General features: G+C 34.9%; 3 protein-coding genes across 4 annotated transcripts; all 3 read left to right on the top strand.

Annotated features, from left to right (window-relative positions):
* Nucleotides 1-656: 656 nt before the first annotated feature.
* On the top strand, nucleotides 657-4472 carry LOC147411309 (expansin-B3-like). Its single transcript, XM_086447147.1, has 4 exons — nucleotides 657-976; nucleotides 1068-1374; nucleotides 2964-3093; nucleotides 3831-4472. The coding sequence occupies exons 1-4, from the start codon at nucleotides 814-816 to the stop codon at nucleotides 4023-4025; spliced, it is 795 nt and encodes a 264-aa protein (XP_086303273.1). The 5' UTR covers nucleotides 657-813; the 3' UTR covers nucleotides 4026-4472.
* Nucleotides 4473-10362: 5890 nt separating this feature from the next.
* LOC147411310 (uncharacterized) lies at nucleotides 10363-14167 on the top strand. Its single transcript, XM_086447158.1, has 3 exons — nucleotides 10363-12437; nucleotides 13478-13568; nucleotides 13795-14167. Exons 1-3 carry the CDS (start codon nucleotides 10590-10592, stop codon nucleotides 13983-13985), a joined length of 2130 nt encoding a protein of 709 aa, XP_086303284.1. The 5' UTR covers nucleotides 10363-10589; the 3' UTR covers nucleotides 13986-14167.
* Nucleotides 14168-16040: 1873 nt separating this feature from the next.
* Nucleotides 16041-25150, top strand: LOC147411311 (glycerol-3-phosphate dehydrogenase SDP6, mitochondrial-like). Of its 2 annotated transcripts, none has more exons than XM_086447175.1 (7): nucleotides 16041-17310; nucleotides 21583-22056; nucleotides 22547-22878; nucleotides 23021-23181; nucleotides 24093-24351; nucleotides 24566-24869; nucleotides 24960-25150. In XM_086447175.1, the coding sequence occupies exons 1-6, from the start codon at nucleotides 16974-16976 to the stop codon at nucleotides 24866-24868; spliced, it is 1866 nt and encodes a 621-aa protein (XP_086303301.1). In that variant the 5' UTR covers nucleotides 16041-16973; the 3' UTR covers nucleotide 24869; nucleotides 24960-25150. The 2 variants fall into 2 exon arrangements, with proteins under 2 accessions (XP_086303301.1, XP_086303295.1); XM_086447169.1 differs by having other exon boundaries at nucleotides 16044-16564; nucleotides 16884-17310; nucleotides 24566-25150.
* The last annotated feature ends 358 nt before the right edge of the window (nucleotides 25151-25508 follow it).

The raw sequence follows: 25508 nt of genomic DNA on the forward strand, positions 1-25508 counted from the left end.
TTGTTGGTTGGCTCAATAGGCTCGAATATGTATGGATCAGGCTAAGCAAGAACATAGACATTTCATTATTTGGTCTAACACAATCATTAGAAGATTCAGATTCCATTTGGCGGGGGTGGTGACCAAGCAATTTACATTTTCAATGATCAAATTAATCTACAATTTGTCAAAGTAACGAGTTTTCTAACAAAATCTTTCATATATGTGCCTTTGATCTCTGCTCGTTTATAAGCAATTTTTCATGTTTCTTACATGCAAGACTTTGATTCATATGGTTAGTCGGGACACTTGGTAGTTGCAAGAGGTTAAAGAGAAGAGTATTTAGTCATTTTGATTTTGTCTCCCTGACAACCACAGTCAATAATTTGCATAGAAAAAAAAGAAGAACCAGGGGTAGCTCGAATATTCACCAGAACACAACAAAAATAACGGTAGAAAGATCTTCTCATTGAAATTACCAAAATAACCCTACTTTCCTACCTTACAAACCTAACGAATCCGAACCGTTACCCGAAATCAACGCCTTAACCGTTGGGTGGTCCCAGCTAAAGTGATACTTTCGTAAAAAGTTAGGGGTAATTCAGTCACATAGACTAAGAGTTTAGTTTTCTTCGGTAGGCCCAGTTTCCGATATTTCCCTTATTTATTCTCTTCGAACCTAAAGAGAAAAAAAACCAAGACATTAAAAACTAAAACAAACTGTCGGCAGAGCTCTCTGCTCTCCAAACTTCCATCTTCTTCTCCTCATTTCAGTCTGAAATCTGACACACAAGAGCAAAGTTGTAGCATTGCTGCCTGAATCTGACCCACAACATGCAGCACTACCGCTTTCCCATCTTATTTCTCTATATCTCCTTGAGTTTTGTCTTTACTTCACTGTTTGTCTCCGCGCAACCTCTCCACCGTCTATCTGACCCACATTGGCATCCGGCCACCGCCACTTGGTACGGTAGCCCCGAAGGAGACGGAAGTGACGGTAACCACTAACCACCACTTCTCTCTTCTCAGTTTAGCTCACATTATGCATGTATGTCTAAATGTATGTATGTATGTATGTATGTATGCAGGTGGGGCATGTGGGTATGGTTCGTTAGTGGATGTACGGCCGTTAAGGGCGAGAGTGGGTGCCGTTAGTCCAATTCTTTTTAAAAATGGGGAAGGTTGTGGGGCATGTTACAAGGTGAAGTGTTTAGACAAGCAGATATGTTCGAGGAGGGCCGTTACCGTTATAATAACGGATGAGTGTCCAGGTGGATACTGTTCATCCGGGCGTACGCACTTCGATCTTAGTGGGGCTGCTTTTGGACGGATGGCTATAACTGGGAATAGCGGTGATCTCAGGAATCGAGGCGAGATCTCAGTCATTTTCAGAAGGTACAATCTTCTTCTTCTTCTTCGCTTCTCTTCTCTTCTCTTCTCTTCTCTCTCGTGATAACGGTCTTTTTTCTGTTTTGTTTTTGTTTGTAAATTATTATGGAAACAACTGTTTTCTAGTCTGGCGGTAAGAACATGTTTTCTGGGAAATCGAACAGTTTTTTTATATATTTATTTATAACTTTTTACAAGTATATAAGTGAGATGATCCTGATCGTTCATCTGATAGATAGAGGAATTCATGGAATTTTTTACCACGTGGAAAGCATTCTCTGTGAATAACAACCATCTCCATTGAAATTTAATAATAATAATGCGCCGGACCAGAGGTTTTAACTTTTCTGATTGGACTTAATGCATCCAGAGTACTCGCGCCATTCATTTATCATCCATATTTACCCAATAAAGCTTAGTAAATCACAAAGGGTATCTTTAAGTTTTTCTTAGATCTGATATTTGGTGAGGGTATTTCAGTCTTTTCAGTTAAGATCCAGTTGATATAATATACAGTGTTTTTAACTTTATTTTTTTCTTACAAAAACTTGGGAGTGGTGCCGTTTTGTTTGACTCTTTGACTCTAAATATTCTATATTGACCAGAAGACCCCTGGACCTCTTTAAATATAAAGTTTTCTTAGGGAATTTTCTCAGCTCTCTTTCAAATTTCACAATTTCTTTTTTTTTTTTATAAATAAAAATTCACTTGTTAATTAAATATAAAAATATTTGACTTGATCTTTTTGGGTGTTAGTTATTGTTCAGTCTTCTCAAATTAGACAAAACAACATTATGATCACATAAATTCCTTGTGAAATGTAAATGATTTGGTCTTTTGTTGGTTTTTTATTTTATTTTTATTTTTAGTTTTTGATTTTTTTTCTGTAAATTTTATTTACCATAATACCCTCTGGTTGTAAAATATACAATTTCCTCAGTTCTTTTTTGGATGACACAATTTTTGTTGACGAAAGTACCCTTTTTAGATGTAAATGATTTTGTCTTTTCTTTGGTGTTTCCTTTCAAGTTCTCTGCAAACCAGAAAACTTTTTGTTGATGAAAATGCCCTTGTAAATTGTAAGTAACTTGGGGTCTTTTATTGGTCGATGAGAAGTGAGAACAGACCCCCAATTGAAAACTTGGGGAGATTGCTTGAGAGCAAATAGACAGTCAAAGATTACACCCTTTGTCTTTAAGATCTCTAAGAAGGCATTGAAATCTTTACTTCTGTACCCTTCTCTTAAATGGGTACCTATCTATCATAAAAGTAAAATCATGAAAGTGATCATGCAGTAAATACCCTATTGGTAAAAATAAATAAATACCAAAATGGATATATATACCCTTTTTGAAAAATAATTTAAAAACCTATCTAGACTTGTATTTTCGGCAAGATACTCAACCATTTTAGTAAACACCCTAATAATTGCTTTAAATTTGTTCATATATATATATATATATATATATATTAATAATTGATTATTAATGTTCTTTATAATCAATTATGGACCGACAACTCTTTATTAATCTCATAATCCATCACGAGAATGAGTACCAAACTGTTTAATATAATTAATTAATTTTGTGTTCCAGGACTCCATGCAAATATCCAGGAAAGAATATTGCATTTCATGTGAACGAAGGATCGACTGAATACTGGCTTTCTCTTCTAGTAGAGTATGAGGATGGAGATGGAGACGTAGGCTCAATGCACATAAGACCGGTATTTATCTCAACACCTTTGGTATTTTAATTCTCGAGATCTTTATTATATCATATAAAACTCATTAATCGGCAAAATAGCATATTTTTATTTTATTTTATATGCAAAATAGAACATGTTTAAACTTAATAATTTCTTGCAAAATTTTCATGATTAAAAACTTTAGTATCCCAAAGATTTGGAGATGAATCATATTTACAATTTGTTATTTCCCTCAACTTTTTTTTTTTTTTTTTTTTGTGTCTTCCTTAATTAAGGTTGTAATTGACCTTTGTTGAACATGTTAGAATCATGTATATATATTCTTTAAGTTTATAGTTTATTGGAGTTATTTTTACATTTTTTTTCAAGAGTCATGATAATCTGATGCCCCCGTCTAACCCTATCACAGAACCGTAAATCATTTGCATCAGAGTACACAAGAAAAAGATTTATGGTCTCACGTATATTGAGGCAAATGATCTATCATTTTGTGACGAGGGCATATATTTCAGAGGGGGCATCAGAAAATCATTATTCATTTTTCAAATATATTTATTTATAATTGTTTTAATTACACATAGCTTTATACATAAATGAGGGCAAACATGCTTGGACCCCAATTTTGTTAGGATAGGATTTCAATAACAAATAATACAAAATAAAGAACAATTATTATTATTATTATTATTATTTTGGTGGTTGGGGGGATGTTTTTTTATATATTAAAATTCTTTTGTGCTTTGGAATGTTGGCAGGCAAGCTCCACTGAGTGGTTAGAGATGAAGCACTTGTGGGGTGCAAATTGGTGCATTATTGGTGGACCCTTAAAGGGTCCTTTTTCAGTGAAACTAACCACACTTTCAACTGGTCGAAGTCTCTCCGCAAGACAGGTCATTCCAAGCAATTGGTCTCCTAAAGCAACTTACACCTCTCGCCTTAATTTCTACTAGTTAATTTCAATCCATCGCTTAAAATGACTTTATTACCCCCTCTTCTTTTTAGCCAAAGCAAACCCACCAAGCCCAGTGAGAAAAGGAAAAAAAAGTAGCCGTTGTCGGTTAGTTTTTAGAAGGAAAAAAGTAGCCGTTGGGACTTACAAAAAGGTATCCAATGCTCTACTTCTTTTCTCCATTGTGTGTCTCTTTTATTTATTTTTTTCCTTTTTTTCCACTTTGTGGTGTGTTATTTTATGTGTAAATGTTGTCTGTAGCCCTCTCCAAAGGGAGAGAGAGCGTCTTAGTGTGTAAGTGGAACCCCCACGTGTCAGTACCACGTGTTAGTTCTGATGATGACCTTTTTAAGGGGTATTTGGTGATTCTGTACTCCCGGAAGATGAATACAAATCAACTATCACTCTAATTTTAGTGATCTTCATCATGATTGGTGTGGTTTCTAGACATTGGTTTCATGCAATTTTTTTTTTTATATATATAATTACAATGGACATTTATAGACATGATCTCCTCCAGCCCATGATAAACTGTTCAAATTAATAACAGTCAATCAGCTACATTTTATACTGAATTAAGAAAAAAAAAGATCTCGATTTAGCGATATAATTACTAATATAGTTAGCTACATCAGCCTTCTATTCATTCTTCGATTCAAATAAATGCATCCCAAAAGAATAAATTCAGACAACCCTAAACCTTAGGACTCCTAAATTTGAACCAAAATTTCCACTCATTCTTCGTTATCACCATAATTTGCATCCAAAAAGAATAAATTTTGATATCCTTAAAGCTTTAGAATGCCTAAATTCAAACCAAATCTCTGTAACATGGATTTGGATAAAAGACCGAAGACTTTTACCTCCAAAATCTACAAAAAAGAAATTCAAACCCAAATCAACAAATATGTTTTTAAGTACAATCTAGATTACCAAACACAAATTTGGGAAAAACCTAGATCACCTCAATTGGTACAGAAACACAAATCTAAAGAAAATTACTAAATTCCAAAACTTTTAGGAGCAAATGCAGTAAACTCAGACCATCAAAATGGGGAGAAAGAAAAATCCAAAGGCTCAAAATCTTGTAACCTTACCTACTCTCTTTTGGTCAAAGCTCTAACAACTATGAATGATTTTTGAAAAATTATGGTCGAATTCTCATGCAATTTCTTCTTTTCCAGAACAACAATATTGAACCCATATTACTTATCAAAAAATATATATATTGAACCCATATCATTTGATAATTTATACTATTGATTTTTTTGAAAAAAATCAAAAGAATGAGAGAGAGATGATACCTCAGTGACGGAGAGAGAACCTTCTGGTCTCCGGAGCTTGATCGACGCTCGTCAATGACGGAGAGGGAGGAAAGGGATTCATTTGCTTTTGCTAGATTTTTTGCTTTTACTAGGGTTAGACCTCAGAAGGAAGCTGTCGAGGGCTCAAACGAGAGACGACTCTCTCTCTGTCGAGGTTCTATTGAGTTTCCCTCGAGGGTTCTATCGAACGATCTCCTTTGGCTCTGTTTCTGTTTCATGTGCTTAGGGAAGGAATAAATGATAAAAAGGAGTGTTTTAGTCTTGAGGGTAAAATTGGAATCGCACTAAAAATTTTGACGAAAAAATTGCTCTATGCAAAAACGAAATTGAAAAGTATCAATTTCGGTACTTCTCATAAAAGTACTGTTTTTACTCTTTTAAAAAATTGCTCTTTCAAAATATTGGATGCCCAAACAATAGAGTATGTGCTTTTGACTCTCTACCAGAGTCAGAAGCACTTAGAGAAGTTAATCTAAACAGGCCCTTACGTTGTTTAAAGGTGCAACCACCAACAATTCAAAACTTAATTTGTTTACAGTTTAACCATGATTAGAGCACCCGACCAATGTCTAGTCATAAACAAAATGAACATCCTTACTAGTAATTGAACCTTGCTTTTGTATTTCTTTTTGTAAAACAATTTTTTTATTATTTACAACTTTGTAAGATTTTAAAATCTTAATAAGTTTCATTGGCTCAAATGACAATCCAACACCACATCGAAAATGTAAGATTAGCCTTAGTCCTTGTTTTATTGAAAACTAATAATTGTTTTTAATATTACCAGTCATGTTTGACAACCATAATTGTTTTTAATATTACCAGTCATGTTTGACACCCTGCATCCAGAAACAACATGGAACATGAAGACTAGTAAGAATGATTATAATACCTTAGCAATAAAGAAAACAAAAAAAAAGAGGTAATAATAATACACTAATTAAAGTCAATAAACACCACTGTAATTTTACCTAAATCTCAATTGAAGAAATATAAGCTTACTCTATATTCTCCAATCAAATCATACCACAGCTCTTTTTTCCTTGTGTTAAGTGCAGTTCATATTTAAAATACCAATCTAATTTTTTATTATTTTAAACATCTCTAATAAAACAATTGTTAAAATATAAGTTGTTTTATATTGAAAAGGAAATAAATACAATTGATTAACTCACCCTTTCTCATTCAATTTCCTCCAATAATTCAGTCGTTTGATCATGTATTAAATTTCTTTCCTTTCACACTCTTTCTCATATGCACTATTTTCAAGTCAAATTTTCTTTTGCGATGTGAAATAGATGTTGAAATGGATTAAATCTAAATAAAAAAATAAAAAATATCAATTACGAAATGAATGATATTTATTTATAAAAACACCATTTTTTTTTTTTTTAACAACACATTTGATTAGTTAATGCATATTCTTATTAATAAGAAAGAAAAAAATGTTCATGATATATAAATTTTCATAATATTTTAAGAAACACATTTGGGAAGAAAAAAATGTAAATAAAAAATAAATGCTAAACAATTATCTCGTTCACGCATACTGAGTTACATTTAACTTAATAATTTATAAGCTAGAATTCATGAAAAAAGTGAGTAGTGTCGAGGTCGGTTTGTCAGAAAAAGTGCAATTTTCTATAGAAGTAAGAGAAGTGTGAGAATGTAGTTGATTTTCACACCAAATACACTTTCAAGGAACTTCTCTAGGGCCAACGAATGGTTGAATGAGAAGATATTTGGTAAGATTTTTCAATACTGATCCCTAAACAATCTATATTTCTCTTCTTGAAGAAGAATCACTTAGCTAAGTGGTAAGACCTTGGGAGGATGTTCTCAAGGTCTTAGGTTCAAATCCCTTGAACCTCTTCTTATATCAAAAAAGAAAAATAGCTTGCTTAGCAAAATATATATATATATATATATATATATTATATATATATATATATATATATAGGGTAGCGTTCAATGGCAAACTTTTTGGCAAAACATTTTTCAAAACATGAGTTAGAAGTTTTGGAATGGGCTGATTTTTGGTGAGGATGATCTCTACGGTGAAGAGATCATCCTCACCAAAAATCAGCCCATTCCAAAACTTCTAACCCATGTTTACAAGCTGAAAAATCGTGGACCGTCCATTTTTTGTAAACTGTTTTTGATGGGGTTAGAAGTTTTGGAATGGGCTGATTTTTGGTGATGATGATCTCCTCACCGTAGAGATCATCCTCACAAAAAAATCAGCCCATTCCAAAACCTCTAACTCATGTTTTGAAAAATGTTTTGCCAAAAAGTTAGCCATTGAACGCCCCACATATATATATATATATATATTCTCTTCCATATTAGTCATTTGTTGGATATTGGAGTTTTCTATTTTCTACTAGTTTAATTGGCTCATATCAAGTGCAATTATTCTAACAACTATCATTGAATGCATTTAGAGATAGTTTACCTTTTTTTTTTTTTTTTTGACTTATCGTGGGTATCCCCACCCTTCAGGTGAGATAAATCTCATGATTACATGCACCGCCCCCTTGGAAAATCCTAGGTGCAACTGGTTGAGTCGAGGGTCAACCGGACCTTAGAGGGTGGCCCCAAGGAATTCATTACTTCATGGGAGTTTTAAATAGTTGACCTACCCTTCCTGAGGAGCTTATCAAGGCTCGACACTTGCCACTAGGCCAAACCCTTGGGGTTTAGAGAGAGAATTTATCTTTAATAGACACAAAAATTATTTATTATTATTGATAGAAACAACAAAGAATAGTTTGTATAATTTTATTTTGGCCAAGTTACTTCTCTTAAATTGAACTAAAATCTAATTTGTAAGTCCAATAAGGTAGGTTAGAGAGTTGAATTTGGCATTGGTAATGGTAGGTGTGAAGAACTGAAATTGATTTATTCTTGGATGATAATCATAATGTCCCTAATAGGGTTTACATCAAAAACAAAACAAATCCTAACCCACTAATCCTATCCTACAACAAAATCTAAAACTAATTTTTTAACTATTTGATCTGATCTTAAAATATGATTTTGTGTTACAATATACTTTATTACATTGCTCCCTATCTAATACTCTAACAATCCCTCTCACACTTATGGTGATTGAAAATCGATGTGAGTTTGATAAAATATGAACTCTTGAATTTGCTTCTCCATCTTATAATCTAAAAACCTCCTTTGCCAAATTCGTGTTACCTATAAATTGAAAATTAAAAGTAACTTCTTGAACCAAAATCAATGTACCAATTCTGTCAAATGAAATGATATTTGCACAGTAGATGATTGTAGAGAGATGTTGAATCACATGTCCAACGTGTAGAAGGAGAAGAATGAATCACTCAACTCGGATCGACCACAATTGGACCATGATCGATTTAGATCAGACCTAAACTTGACAGATTATCTTAAAATGAGATTGGACCTCTATGGGTCAAGATAAAGACTTAGAGGCTCAAAGAATTGGATCTTGATCAAAATGCATTCAGAGTCTCTTTAAGTCAAGATGAGCTTGATCTTTAGGATTTGAAGACTATTTGATAGAGAGCTTAATCGCAACGGATTCAGAGATTCTTGGGTCAATGGTGCTTTGGGTAATTGGATATTATAGAATTCATAACATAAGCAATGGAAAAATTATGATTTAGAGCACTTTTAATCTTTGAAAGGAGGTGAGTTATAGTATCAATGTAATTTCAACACTTAGAGGATGTGTTTCATAAAATCTATTGTGTATCCCGAGGAAAATCTATGATTCTAGTACATGCCACCTTAAGGGATGTGTTATTTTATTTATTTATTATTTTATGCTACAATTTTCCGTGATGCCTGGCAAGGACTAGTGGAACCCCTTTTTTCAAGTGAGTTGTGGGTCCTAAAAGTGTAAACCCAAACCCAATGCATCACTACAACTATTAAGTGAAAACTAAGATCCTATTTAATAAATTAGGAGGTTTGCCCCCTTTGAAGCGATTATGATCCATTTCAATGATTTTATAGGGACAATATATGTAACTTTCGATCTATTTTAAGGATTTGTGAGGATGAATAATGCACTGAGCGGAGTTAAGAATAGTCTTTAATGATTTTGAAAATTTAGATTTTTTCAAGGAGTGGAATTGAGAATAAAGTTTTGAAAATTTAATCCTAACATTTGATCCGAGTATATGTTTTGTATTTTGGATATTTCAAGAAGATTTATCAAGTGTTGAGTTTGAAAAATTGGAAGACACAAAAAATTAAAATCATCGAGATCATCTAATAAGAATTGTCGAAATTTTAATGAAAAAATAGAATTATTCTGAGGTTTTCTAATTGTGTATATTGTAAATTGTTATATATATAAAGAGTCTCGTTAAGAGGATAATATTGGAAGATAAAATTTGTCCTATATGACTTAAAATTCAATTGTGAAAATTAATTCAAATATTCGCATAAGTGCTTTTGACTCCCTACAAGAGTCGGAATCACTTGGAGAAGTCAATCCAAACAGGTTGAACTTGACAAAGTGAGGTTCTGGTGGGTAAAAAACTTCATAAATAAATATTCTCTTGGAGTTCTCAGAAGTTTAAAGGAGTTTTTGTAATAAAAAAAGAATTATTTTGAGGTTTTCTAATTGTGTATATTGTAAATTGTTATATATATAAATAGTCTCATTAAGAGGATAATGTTGGAAGATAAAATTTGTCCCATATGACTTAAAATTCAATCGTGAAAATTAATTCAAATATTTGTATAAGTACTTTTGACTCCTTGTAAGAGTCGGAATCACTTGGAGAAGTCAATCCAAACAGGTTGAACTTGACAAAGTGAGGTTCTGGTGGATAAAAAACTTCATAAATAAATATTCTCTTGGAGTTCTCAGAAGTTCAAAGGAGTTTTTTTAATAAAAGTGCAACACTTAGGTTTGTCGGGTAAATCTATCCATTTTACCTGTAATATATTTTTTTATTGACAAAAATATCTTTTTTACAAAAAGAAAAAAAAAATCACTGAGTGACAGGTGTTGAGCGGTTGAGTTGAGCGAACCGACTGGAAGTTTAAGCATGTAACACGGTAACAGTAACAGAGGTCCTCCATCGTTCCAATCGTCCCAGTCGAACTCTCATGGAAACCCTAATCTCCGAGACGTTTCTTTTCCATATAAATCCTCAATTCTCATCATCTCTCTCTCAATTCCACTACAAATCTACTGCCTTAAAAACTCGATTTTTTCTCCAATTTTCCAATCGAAAATGGAGCTTCAATTCCAAAAAACCGATTTTTTGTTCTATCCCTGCTTCGAATCCCGAGAATTACGGTGGATGGGACAATCTGAAACTATCGAAGATTCAAACCAATTTGGTAAGTTCGATCAGATACGCAATTTTCTAGTTTCTTTGGGAATCGATGATAGAAAGCACGTTTTCATGTTTATTCTAGGGTTTGTGTCAGCTTTGGCTATTTCTAGGGTTAAAGTTTCATCAATATTAGTCTTTCCAGCTTCTGTGTTGGTGTTCGCTGTGGGGTTTTCATTGGGGTTTGTTCGTGGAGGTGGTATCGGTCTTTCGATGAAAGAAATAAGTAGAAATGGAAATAAGAAAACCTCTAAAGAGGAGAATTCTAGGGTTTCTGCGGAGAAATCAAGGAACTTGGTAGAAGTTCTCGGTGAGGTGGATGTTAAGATAGCTAATTTGGAAAAAGAGATAAAAGGAGCTTTGGGTTCGAATCGAATCCAAGTTAGTGAACTAGAAAATTATCGTAATGTTATCAAATCTATTAGCTTAGATATCTTAGATGTGAAGAATCTCGTTGAAACTTCAATCATTGAAATGGGTTCTTCTAGTAGTGTGGGTGATTCAGCTGAGGATCAAAAAGTTGGGAAAATTTTGAATCAGAAGTCAAGCAGGAGAAAAAGACAGCTGGGTACAAACAATTTTAATTTTTTCCAATTTTTCGGGGGATTGTTTCAAGAAAACTCAATTGTGGGAAAACCTAATAAAGTGAAAGATATTGCGAAACAAGAAGTAATGGAGCCATTGAATTCAGAAGTTGTGAATAATCAAATCAATGGTAGTAGTTTAGTTGACAGAGTTGAACACAAAATGGTATTAAATCAAGTGTTTGATGATAACGTAGAAAATACGAAAGTGGTCTCTTCTTTGATAGAGGCCTCGAATAATCCAACTTTGAATCAACATGGAACTGAAATATTAGGTGATGAAGCTGGAAAAATGGAAGTAATTCAAGGATCTGTGGAAGAGAATTCCATGGAGACGGTAAGTAATATTGAGACATTACTTGGGGATGAAGAGTTTAGTCAAAATAATAATGGTTCACAATTCATGAACAACCATGGAAAGTTCATGAAGATGTCCCGTGATCAATTGGATCTTGGTGTCGATACAAACAATAGGGAAATTGAGCTCGGGCCATTTATTGTGGAAGACACGGCTTCCTTGCAACAAGAGCAGACTCTCAAGGCATCCAATGGAGCTTATGAACCTTCTTATGGCAGGAAGAAAGGCCAAAATGGGAGTTATAGATTTGACTTTAGGGACGGGAGGGGAAAGTCAGGAGATGAACCCGAATTGGGCATGGTTTCGGAGGATGTAATATTTGATAAACATCTGACAGAGGCAACTGGCCTTCTGAAACAAGCCCGGGAGTGTTTGAAGGGTAAAGTTGATGAAGAAAGGGCAGAGGTCGTTTTGCACAAATCTGCTAGATTACTTTCCAGAGCCATAGCCATGAAGCCGATGAGCTTAGTGGCTATGGGTCAATTGGGAAACACTTTCCTTCTTCATGGAGAACTCAAATTGAGGATAAGCCGTGAGTTGAGAACGCTTCTCTCTAAAAGTGATTTCTTATCAAAGGAAAGAAGGCGTAGAGTGCCACTCAAGGGGTTAGATGATCAAGTCATGAGCAAAGATAGAATTGCATCTGTTCTTGTTGATGTGTGTGAAGAGTGCGAAGAACTCCTTGTTAAGGCAGGAACAAAGTACAGAATGGCCTTATCAATCGATGGGAGTGACTTGAAAGCTCTATACAATTGGGGACTTGCACTTTCCTACCGTGCTCAATTGATTGCAGATATTGGACCGGTAAGGATTTTTTTGACACTTCCTACTTAATTTTGGTCAATGATTGAATTTTTTTTTTTTTGATTTAGAACTCCATAATGGTTTAATATTGTGAATGACATGTGCACCGACCACAAATATGATATGATACACACTGAAGTGGCCAAAATGTTTTTGCAAAAACCTAAAAGCATATTTTTGATTGTAATGCTTATGTATGCCAGTCAATAAACTTTCACAATGGATATCACTTTGATACCTTTCAATGTCATAAGATAGAGTCGCGATCCAGAATGGTGTCCCGTTCCTATAGCAACATACGGTGTCTATGTGGCATGTTTGGTTGGCCTTTAGAACACTTAGGGTGGTGCATGCCATATAGAGAATGGGTTGTTTAGGAGCCCTGTGTGCATTAAACACCAACCAAAACTTGCCATGTAAAAAAACCTAACATGAACACATGTATACATAATCAATATGCCCTTATACAGTGTTGTTCTATTTTGATTACACTCAAAATCAAAATTGCTTGCCTGCATCACAGCATACACTCAAAATTTCTTCGAGAATAATGGAGGTTTTTGCAGATTCAGCTGAATCAGAATAGGGAATTGGATGAATAATTTCTGAAGAAAGTCCAAATTTTGTAACTTATAGTAATTGTCTTTATTTTAGAAGTGAAAGTAGGAACAAGAGCCGATCCTACATATTTGGGATAAGGCTTTGATGGCGATGATGAATTTTCTGTTGTGTGTACCCTACCATACATGTCAGCAATAACCACTTCTTGTCTTGCAAATGGACAACTCACATGAATGAGATGATTCCAATCAAACAGACTTCTTTTTTGGACCATTTCCCACTACTGAAGTGATCAGTTAATGGTGGAACTTAATTGGATGATTGAGATATCTTATTAGTGTGCTTTCTAGCCTACATCATATGATTGGCCCCTTGATTGGATTGTTTGGATCAATAAACATGTGAACCACATGATCATAGAGCGAGCTGTCACATCGCTTCTCTTTAGTAGTTCTTATTATTACTTCTACTATTTTCAGGGAGCTGCTTTTGATGCGGACAAGTTGTATTTGGCGTCGATTGATAAATTTGATGCTATGATGTCCAGAAGCAATGCTTATGCACCTGATGGTATGATTCAGTTACCCCATGTAAATCAGAATACGCAACTTCATGATGAATAATATACCACCCAGTCCATAAAATTGCATAAAACTGAAATTCCAAGAATAAGGATAGACATAAGAAAATGAAATGTATAATAACTAGGGAAAATGACGAAACCTTCATTAAAATTAGTGTTTTTTAAATGAACGATTAATAAAAAATTCCCTTTAAACATTTGTGTGGATTGCAGCTTTATTCAGATGGGGTGTTGCACTGCAGCAACGATCTCGCCTGCGGCCAAGCAATAGTAAGGAGAAGGTGAAGCTGCTCCATCAGGCAAAGAGGCTTCTTGAAGATGCACTCTGCATGGACTCTAACAATGTTCAAGTAAGAGAAGCTCTGTCATCTTGTATGTCTGAGCTCAACAATAGGCGATACTAGTTGTTTATAACTATATCATTATAACAAGTTTTTGGTCCAGTACTTCATGCTTCTATATTATTTTTTCTCCTCAATTTGTGTTTTGGGGTTGGGGGTGGGCATTTATACGCAAGTTAATAAACATTTGGAACACTAGCATATAAAAATGTTGTAGATCTAATGAATTTATTTTATTTAAGCAATTTTTTACTGTTTATATTTTATTAATTATTATCATTGAAGTATTCATGTCTAACACAGCTTATGACTGAAATAACTAAAAGATTATGTGGTGAAGATCATAGGCGTTGCATTCTATATTTCAGAACGATCTTTGTCGAATCCTGACAATCAAAAAATTTACTGAAGACATTTCATACTCTTATAATTTGGTGGAAGCTAAAAATGTAAGAAATGAAAATTTACCCATGGTTTGGTAACGAATGAGATAATTCTCAGATTTATATGTGCATGAGTCCTCTTACCTCATTTGAACTTGGGCCATCTGCTTTGGATCAATTTAAATTAATCGGTATAGGGTTTTCAATAGAGATGAAATAAATAAAATTTTACTTGATATTGGTGTGAAAGATTTGCATCTCTCTTCTACCATGAGATTTCCCATTTAGAAACAAAGTCCTTAAAAGAAAAGTTCTCCGCACTTCATGTATTGTTCAAATCTTGAAGATGACAAGATTTTTGGGATGAAAACCAAGGACTTCGGCTAGATGTTGAAGATGAAAGTATTTACGTCATTTTCCATTGGTCTCTCAAAGAAGACTGATGTCAAGGGATGAAGGGGCATGACATAATGACACTTCTTTTTTTTTAAACAAATGTAGAGTATTAAATTTTTTTAATTATGAAATTACCTTTGCACCATATTATAGATACCAAGTTAGATTATTTATTATTATTATTTTTTAAATAATATCTTAAATTAATTTTAATCTTATACTATGTTTTGTAACTCTAAATACCCAATAATTGAAGAGTATACATGAAAGTAAAATTTCCTACACTAATGGAGGAGTAAAATTAGACGTACCACCCCTACAAAATGCTGCATTGCTCACCCCTTCAGGTATGTGTTGTCCATTTCTGACAAAATTTAGCATGATTAGTGATTTTTAATCTCTGAATTAAATTATTTTGGATTATACTTCAAGGAATCCACGCTGTCAACCTATTTATTAATCCCATTGTAAAGAAAGGTAAAAGATATTTACTGAGAATCATCCATGGAAGCCATTGTGCACTATAATCAAATTCAATGAGGTTGAAGATGCAATTCAAGATTTGAGATTAGATTTTGGAAACCGTGATTTGGATTCTGAAAATCAATTCTACTATCTGATTCGATCATTAAAAATCAAAATCTAAAACGCTAAAACATGATCAAATCCACGTGCCATGTAGCATTTTGGAGATATCATGTGAACATATTAGGTGAAAACAGAGAGCGTGGGAGCAAAACAGATTCTAAAAATCGGTTCTGGTAATAGAAACTTGTATTTCTCTTACAAATCTCAGCCGTTCATTAATACTTGCTGTCCAACGTCAGGACAGTATAAAAAATTCATACATAAAAGTTCGACACGCCTGATTCACAGTGTCCGACTAACTTCAGAAATTACTATAGTCACAAAATTCTCTGAATTTTTCAAAAATTTCAAAAATTCTTCAAATTAAGAGTAAGCCAATTAATTTGACAAATTAATCGATAATCCAGAATTTGATAATATTTTTATCTTTCACCCTCCAAAATTTTAATTTTTTTTTATCATTCAAACATCGAGGAGAAGAGAGGATTTGGAAAGAGGTTGTATATAGTAGGTCTTGGTAATAAATCAATAAAATATTTTGTATAATCTCCAAAAGTTTGACGATTTTTTTTTTTTAAATGAAACTTTTCCGAATTGAACCCTCCCTGAATAATTACCGAATCGATTTGTTACTAATTACAGATGTCTTACAGAGATCACTTATCGGTCAGGGAATATCTTCCCATCTTTACGTTTCGTTGGATACTCGAGTGTCCAACGTCATTGTAGACTAGAATTTTCCTTGAAAGTATTAATTGAAGATTCAAATGCGTTGTGGGTTTCCCGGTAATAATTACAGTTCGTTTGGTTTCTGTAATCTGATCTCATCTCTTTGTCTGTAGAGAGTGCAAAACCCCAGAATTTGCGGCAAAATGACGAAAATCTCCCAATTGCAGCCCTCCGATTACTTTTCTTCGAACCCTATCTATATCTTTTGTCTCTCCAAACATGGAGATTACGGACATAGAAATAACCTTAAATCTCTCTCTCTCTCTCTTCACGGTCTTTCCGTGTTCTAGCCTTCTATATTTGGAATCAGGAGATTTCTGGACAGAAACGAAGGAAAAATCGAAGAACTGACGTTATTTTATACCTGTTCGTACGTCGGCATCTTCAACATCAGATATAGATCTAGCTCTGTTCTTTGATTTGCTTATTATTCTACTTCATTTCTTCGATTGAGGTCTTTTCTTGCTGTTTCCGATTGGTTTTTTAATCTCATTGGCAGAGTAGTTGCAGATCTTTTTTACTTCTTCATCTCGGATTGGATGTCAGGTTGATCTTTTTTAGTATCTGAATTCTGCTTTTTATTTTTATTTTTATTTGATCGAGTTTGTGTGTCTGAATACTTCCATTTTAAGATAAATTTCAGGATCGAAACAGTTGAGTTAGATAATTGCTGTTTTCATTCTCCTTTGATGTACATTTGGTCCAATTTATCTCATATTTTCCTAGTTTCTTAACTTAAGCGAACAAAAATTGATGTCTCTGTTACCAATTACTTTATTATTTTTGTTTTCATCTCTCGATGATCAGATCTTGCTCTCTATTTTCCAACATTATCTAATTTAGATAACATTATTTTTGTTTTCAGTTTTTTCCTATATTATAGTAAGGTGAATTTTTAAGATTTCATTAGCAACCAGTTGATCCCTACTCTGATAGTGGCTGATCCGAGAGTCGGATGCGTCGAATCATATTGGAAGCTTCAGTTGCAGTAATTGCAGTGAAATTGGGATTTTATGAAGGAAAAGTGTTTGCAAGAGAAAGTTCCGGGGTTGAATTGGCAAAGGAGAAAATCTTATTGAGCAATGGAATTGTTCCAAGCAGAGAAGATCAGGAAACAAAGCTGTCCGGAAGCAGTTTGAATAGGCCTTTTGATGTTCTGGTGATTGGAGGAGGAGCAACTGGATCAGGTGTTGCGCTTGATGCTGTCACCAGAGGATTACATGTAGGGCTTGTGGAGAGGGATGATTTCTCATCAGGTTCATCGTCAAGGTCCACCAAGCTTCTTCATGGAGGTAAAATATTATTGTATGAATTATTCTGATAGCATGCTTTCAAATCTTGGTTTGATGTCTCGTTTAGTCCAATTGTGTCTCGGATGAGATAAATCATTAATTCGCTTTATAATTATTTATTCATATATATTTATATAAAAATAATTATAATTTTTTTTCTTTATAAAATACTATAGATTAGAAGATGTTTTGTTATAAAATCATATTTTATTTAGACAATAAATGTTTAAATTCTAAAAAAATATTAATTATTTTCAATAAAATGTACAAAATCCCAGTTGACTCGGATGAGTTTTACTGACTTGGCCGAGATTTTCAAAATGTCGTCTGAGTCAATTAGTTTATCTCGTGAGATTCTCCGATGCGAGACGCCATGTCTATCCGTCTTGTTCATGGATGATACTGACGAGTCATCTTGGTCTTGGACAAGATTTAAAACCATGGATAGAAGACGTATCCATATGTGTTTAACAATTTTGTATTCAATTATTTGCTTACTATTTCAGTCATAATTAGTTTTCTAACTAATATAAATCCAAATTCGTCACATGAACATTTTGGAAGAGAAAGAGCCTTGAGCCAATCTATAGGTCTTGACCATCAAATGTTGCAATTGGGAAGCTCAATTCTTTTGTTAACCTAATATATTAGTCAAAGAGTTTGCTTTACGACTTTGTGAAATATCTGAAACCTCCCCCAACTACCAAGGGACCTCTTTATTAGTTATTAGCTCCATGGTTTTAAAACTCAGTTTCGCGTCTCGTCTCGTCTTTTCCATGCCAGATACCGAGTTGTCTCGGATGAGTTTTCCGATACGTTTGAGACGTCTCATTCAAAAATGAGAAAAATGAACGTGGGATTTTAAATTTTGTCCAAAAAATTGACTTGTCCGTTTGTCTTGTCCATGCCCGATACCAAGACGACTCGGGCAATACGTCTCAGTCTCGGACGAGTTTTGAAACCATGATTAGCTCTAGATATAGTATTGAGGAGTCACCTCTCCATGTCTTAGGAGAGTTCGGGAGATGTCGTATTTGTTGGCATATTTTGGAAGGTGTTAACCAAAACACCTTGACACTTCTATGAATATGACAATATAAAATATATTGGCCAAAACATAAATCCTTAGTATTTCTAGTATGTTAGCAAGTCTTCCAGGACCTCTTGATGCCCAAGCAATGGTGTTAAACAAAACCTAAGTAGCAACAAAGAAATAATGGTAGATTTTAATCTTTGAAGGTGAACATTCAACATTGCTTCGTTGGAGTTTGATGTTGATAGTACCAAAGAAACCTTGAGCTTATTATCTCTTAAAAAAATGATAAACACTAGGATGAGCTCAAGATTACCCATATAGGAACCATTAAAGTTTTAAATCTCCATTCAAGGGTGCTCATGCTCATACCTTGAGATTGAGTGTTGCATCCCAATTCCTGCTAAAAGAGAGGTTCATACTTCGAAGTCTGAACTTTCCAAATGAGCTTCACAATGGATTCTGTTGTTTTGGAGGTGGGAGTATAATTTTTTTTTACTTTCTCATCTAAACCTTCAACACTCAATTAGACCTTCATATCCATACCAGCTCTTTTGACTACTTGTTAAAACACTTTTCTCTACTTGGTCCTTTGTCGCACCAAGAAGATTAAGAAACAACATGAACTAGTCCCTGCACAACCCATTACTTAGGAACAGTATGTCTTCCCATCATATCAATATAATATTCTTGATAAACAATTCAAAGTTTGGCATATATAGTCCTAATAGTCTCCGCACTAACCATCAACCACAAAACTCCGAACTCCACTGCTGACCTGAAAAATATGACCCACAACCATCTTTCACATATAAAATAGATGTCGAAATTTGTAATCCACCTGCCACCCCCACCCCCATTTCATTACAACTATAGATGATAATATTTTCTTCGTTTGCACCACTTTTGACTTTGAGTACCTTAATATGTTTAAGTGTATTCTTTTATGTCTTGAGCTAGTCTTAAGGATCCAAGTTAATTTGGCAAACGCCAAATGATTGGGGTAGGGGAGATGCTGGATATTGGGATGTCAGCAACTAATTTTGGATGTAAATAATTGCAGTTTCTCATGTCCTAGGTTTCTATTGGGGGAAAGCTATAAATTTGACAGGATTTCGAACCACTGGTGGAGAGGTTTAATTGGAGATTGGTTTTATGGAAGAGGATTTACTTTTCAAACAGAGGACGAGCTCTTATCAATATTCTCTAGTATTTTCAATATTAACTAGTGGCTGCCTATATATCACTTATAGTTTGTCTATTCCTATGAGTGTGGCTAATAGGATAGAGAAAGTTGTGAGGGACTTATTATGATGGATGGGGGAGAGAGATCCAAATTCCACCTTGTTAATTGAAATTTGGAATAATGCATGCCTTCAAAAGAAGATGAGAGGCCTTGGATTTGGACACTTAAAATATATGAATGTAACATTGCTAGGGAAGTGGCTTTGGAGATTTGGGGAGGATATGCATAGGGAGGTGATACCAGCTTCTTATGGTGTTCAAAACTCAGGTGTTCAAAACAATTTACCTTGATTTTCCGTTTGCAGGAAGGTCGGCACTTGTTGGAGATTCATTAGTAGTTAGGTAGGGTCAAGAGATGCGAAGAGTCAGAGTTCAGAGTTCGAACTTCAGATGGTTTCGGAAAATCCTAAAAAAAATGTAACACAATTGAACCCTTAAATAGGAAGGGGAGTGATTAAACAAGCCACCAAATGTTTGTATCCGTTTTGCCAAATTTTCTTATTTTTTGGAAAAATTTGCAGAATTGTGACTGTGGTTCACGGGGCCCATGATGTGGAAATCGACTGGAGTTGCATTATATCGTAATATGCGGCACACTCCATAGTGTATAATAATTCTTGGATCACTTGATTTATGTGGTGACTACATGGCCTTTAAATGGCCCTACTAGGTGGATATGTGGCAATTCACACACCATTGTCGTGCATGGGTTTTTTAAATGAAGAATTTTCTTCAACATGGGGTTCAAGAGATAAGGTGAAGTTTCAGAGGGCGAGCATGGTTAGAGAGGGGAATGGCATTTATTGGAATCTGAATGTTAAAAGAAACATCAGTGATTGGGAAATAGAAGTTACTGCTTCTCACTCGGGTTGTTTGTCTAGAGCAAAGTTCAATCATGAGAGAATAGTAGAACATGGACTTCTAGTGGGCGTTTCTCATCTCCATCATGCTGTCTGATCGTCTCTTCATTGTGTGGGATAACTGACGAGAAGACCGAGTTTAATTTCCAGTTAAAGCAGTGTGAAATCAGCCTATTCCCTCCAAAGTTGCTTTATTCATGTGAACAGTGAAACTTGGTAGAATCTTGATAGTTGACCACTTCAGAATTAGGCGGTGGTCACCCCAAATATTGGGATGTTTTTGGCAAAATAAATAGACAGTTGATCACCTTCTTATTCACTGCCCTTTGTCTAGAGAAGTGTGAGAGGCCTTTCTCCAATCCTTTGGGAAAAGATAGGTGGTTCCCAAAGGACTATTGGACTTAACAGCTAAGTGGTTTTTGAAAGTGTTATCTTCTTATGTCTTCAATTGCAATGGAAATTGGATGGCATCGTGATTTGCTGCCTATGGAGGGAACAAAATAGCCACATTTTTTAAGCCAAAAAGAAATAATTTTGGAGGACATTTTTTTGAAAGTGAAAACTTTATTTTACTGTGTGTCAACCGATCGAGGCATGATGGGCATCTGTTCTGATTTTTTTCCCTTTATTGGAGGGAGATCATCACCTACTTATAATTTATTAAATTTACTGTTTGTCTGTTTTTTGGTGGTTGTTCATTCTGTTGACTGGCTTTTGTGAGAATCTTTCTCACCTCATTGTCATTTCTTTGTAAGTCCATTTTTTCATAATGATAAAATCTTCTTTTTACTGATTGAAAAAGAAAAAATATATGAGACAAGTTATAAGGATCATTTTTAGTTGCTTATTTGCCTTTTCAGTTGTTATGTTGATGCTAATATTTATTTGTTCTTTCTAGATAAATGTGCATGGCAGCACACACACACATTAAAGCAATTAAATAAATGAGTGTCGCAGTATGGTTTCTATGGTGGCATTCGTTGCATAAAAAAGTCAAAAAATAAATAAATAAATACTTGTATAATTGGTAACATTTTCATAATTTACATTCTTAGGGAATGTTGTTGTCTCTCTGTTTTGTTTCTCTCTCATTTAACATGATCTATTCTATTGTCCATCTTGTGTTCAAAACAGGAGTACGATATTTGGAGAAAGCTGTGTTCAATCTTGATTACGGTCAGCTGAAGTTAGTTTTCAATGCACTAGAAGAGCGTAATCGTGTTATCCAAAATGCTCCACACATATGCCGTGCTCTGCCAACCATGACTCCATGTTTTAGTTGGTTTGAAGTTCTGTACTACTGGGTAGGATTGAAGGCTTATGATCTGGTTGCTGGGTCTGGGATCTTGCGGTTATCACGATATTACACAGCACAAATGGCTGTTAATGTTTTTCCAACTCTTGCAAAAGAATGTGATGGCAGGAAGCTGAGAGGTGCAGTTGTTTATTATGATGGGCAGATGGATGATTCACGCCTAAATATTGGATTAGCATGCACTGCTGCCTTGGCGGGCGCTGCAGTGCTGAATCATACAGAAGTAATCTCTTTCCTCAAAGATAATAATTCTGGCCGTGTTATTGGTGCCCGCGTTCGAGACAATTTGACAGGTGGGGGAGTCTTGTTCTTAGTAGTACTTGGGATCCATGTTTGATAATGATTCTTTATCTCAGTTATGCGGTGTCCCAAATTTAAACCTAGCAATAATATTGAATCATTTAAATACCTAAAAATACATTATCCAGTCCTTTATCATGGGAGAATATTAATCAACCAGCAGTGTAGATTGAACTACTACACTCTGGAGTCTTTTAACCTGTAACAAAATTCCCACCTAGAATATCTCAAAGTCAAAATATATTCAAATTGGATGACTCTCTGACCGCCCAATGTGCAAACTCTTTACCTGGACAGTTCACCATTTTTTTTCCTATTGACTCAAAGTATCCAATCATATGATTTTTGTCTAGTAGATTTGTGTGGGAGCCATCAAATGACAGATCCCAACATATTACACTCCACAGGATGCAGATTGTACAGTTCCACTTGATAGTCTCCGCATTTCTCTGATTTTTTGTTTGATTTGTGTTTGTGATGCAGAAAAGGAGTTTGATGTATATGCAAAGGTGGTTGTGAACGCAGCTGGGCCTTTTTGTGATGCTTTAAGAAAGATGGCAGACAATGGTGCTGCAAATATTATCTGTCCAAGCAGTGGGGCTCATGTTGTACTTCCAGATTATTACACTCCGGAAGACATGGGCTTAATCATTCCTAAAACCAAAGATGGTCGTGTGGTGTTTATGCTACCTTGGCGAGGTAAAACTTTGGCTGGAACTACAGATTCCAGCACTGCTATAACCAACTTGCCACAACCACGTGAAGAGGAGATAAAATTTATCTTGCATGCCATTGGTAATTACCTCAACTTCAAGGTACATACTATATTTGTGTCAATCTTCTATAACACCATTTGTAGATACTAGTTGCCCTAAATTTCTTCTTTTTGTTCCCATTCAATGAGTCCATCAAACTTAATAAGCAATGGTTGGTTACTCATAATTGATTAAATTTCAGGTTAGATCCTCTGATATTCTCTCCACATGGAGTGGAATACGTCCATTGGCAACAGATCCTTCTGTGAAGGACACTGCTAGCATTTCCAGGGATCACATTGTACAAGTTGATTGCCCTGGCTTGATCACAATCACTGGTGGGAAATGGACTACTTACCGAAGGTACTTGATTCTCTTTGCTTATGTGATTCACTTGACGTCAGCAACTACTGTGGAATCACTTTTTGAGTTTGATTCAGTCATATTTCAGTTATTGAGTTAAAAATAAATACTGAATCAAGCAGCTATCTTTTGAAAATTCTGAAGAGGCAATATTTTCACTTTTCGGGGGATTGCTATCTAAGGTTACTGAAGTACATAGCAGTATGTTAACAGGATGATCTGTTGAAGATTATTGCTCCTATTTACTTCGTATTTATCTATTAATACTGAACCACATCAAAAATAATTTTCTAGGATATTCTGATAACCAATGACTTTATATTTTGAATTAGAAGCTCAAGTATCTATCACAATAGGATTCTGTGGACTCATGGAAAATGAACTCATATGTTCATTCACAATCTTGACCATGTAAACATGGAATCCAACTGTCGAGATAAATCTTAAGGATATGTGATGGATTCTCGAGATACATATCTTGTCATGACCATTGGATTTCATGTTTACATGTTTGGGATTGTGAGTGAACTTATGAATTTCCTTTCCATGAGTCTACCAATCCCAACCCATATATATATGTATAAGCCGTGTAAATATGTATCTACATGCGGATACACATCCACTGTGCTGGACAATGTCAAGTTTTTGAATACTTGTACATTTTAATGTTAATGTATAGAGGCCTCATGCTTTATGACATGACTTGCCACACATCCATGTTCAAAACACAACTCACTAACACTAAATGCCCTATATTAGTCCCAAGAAAAACTGATCTATGATATTTGGGACACATGAAGTGATGTTGAGGAAACATCTCTATACACCTAATATCCTATCTGAACCAAAAACTCTTTTTTAACTTAGCTTTGATTTCAGAATAAGTTAATTTCTGGTAATCTTATTTTCAGCATGGCAGAAGATGTAATTGATGCTGCCATCAAGCATGGGGAGCTGAACCCTTCAAGTGGTTGTGCTACAGCTGACCTCCCGCTCATGGGTGCTTATGGATGGGATCCTTCTCTTTTTGTGATGTTGGCTCAGTCTTATGTGCCTATGAAGAAGACCAGGGGTGGGAAGGTAGTACCTGGGGCAATGGATGCTACAATTGCCAAGCACCTCTCATGTTCATATGGAACCATGGCGAAACATGTCGCCACTATTGCACAGGTTAGAAGCAGTAACTCAATCTCAACTGAAAAGTCGCTGTTTAGTAAATATAACATATTTTCTTTTTTTTGGTGGTAATGGTTTTGGGGGAGGGGGGTAACACTTTTCAGTATTGCATTATAGTGCATTTTCTGGGTTGTTCCGACTCATGCCCATACATATCTCTACGTGCTAATATTTTTTTAAGCTAAGATGATGGTCTCTTCAAATGCAGGATGAAAATCTAGGGAGGAGGCTTGCTCATGGTTACCCCTACTTGGAAGCAGAGGTTGCCTACTGTGCCAGGAACGAGTACTGTGAGACCGCTACTGATTTCATTGCCCGGAGGACAAGGCTTGCATTTCTCGATACCAATGCAGCTGCACAAGCCCTCCCACGAGTAATCGAGATACTCGCAGTTGAGCATGGATGGGACAAAGAGAGGCAGAATCAGGAGCATCAGAGCGCTGAAACCTTTCTAAGAACCTTCAAAACCACTGTGACAGAAACATTGTTGATGCAGCAAGGACATAATTAAGGTAAATATTTGGGTAGGTGGCAGGCAGATTTACTTATAAATTGATAAAACTCACTACGGTTCGACACCTTTATGACCATTTTTTTAACAGATATATTGACTGACGAGGAAGGCGTGGGTTAAAAAGAGAATAATTTAAAAGAAAAACAAGAATAAAATGTTGGTTAGGAAGAAAAAACAGAGGAGAAGGCTGTATTTCTCTTATATCATTTGGTTGGTTGGAAATAATACTGGATGCAAAACCAGGCAATTTCTTTACAAAGGAAAGTTTACGATTGAATCTGTTGGATTTCTGTTTCAAATAATGTTGATTTATACTTTTCATCTTTGTATTACTTTCATTTATAAGAACCATCTTTTGAAAGATGGATTGGATTACTGCTTATTTAATAATGGAGTTTGGGGATTCAAAATTTGGCTGAGAATATTTACCTCGTATATTAAATGGACTTTGGGGTTGACTCTCCATCAACATGACTGTTAGGTTAAGAGAAAAAAGGCAGATTTTCATGAGATCCCCTCTGGTCTCTTAGGGATTAGTTCACTTTTTTCATAGGGTTACATTTTTTATGGGAATCCCTAACATCTTAAAGGTCATGTTGATGGAGATTCTCAATCAGCATTTTTCCTATTAAATAGT

The sequence above is a fragment of the Akebia trifoliata genome, chromosome 1, assembly GCF_017979445.1.
Source record: "Akebia trifoliata isolate Shusen 1 chromosome 1, ASM1797944v1, whole genome shotgun sequence".
NCBI classification, from domain to species: Eukaryota; Viridiplantae; Streptophyta; class Magnoliopsida; order Ranunculales; family Lardizabalaceae; genus Akebia; species Akebia trifoliata.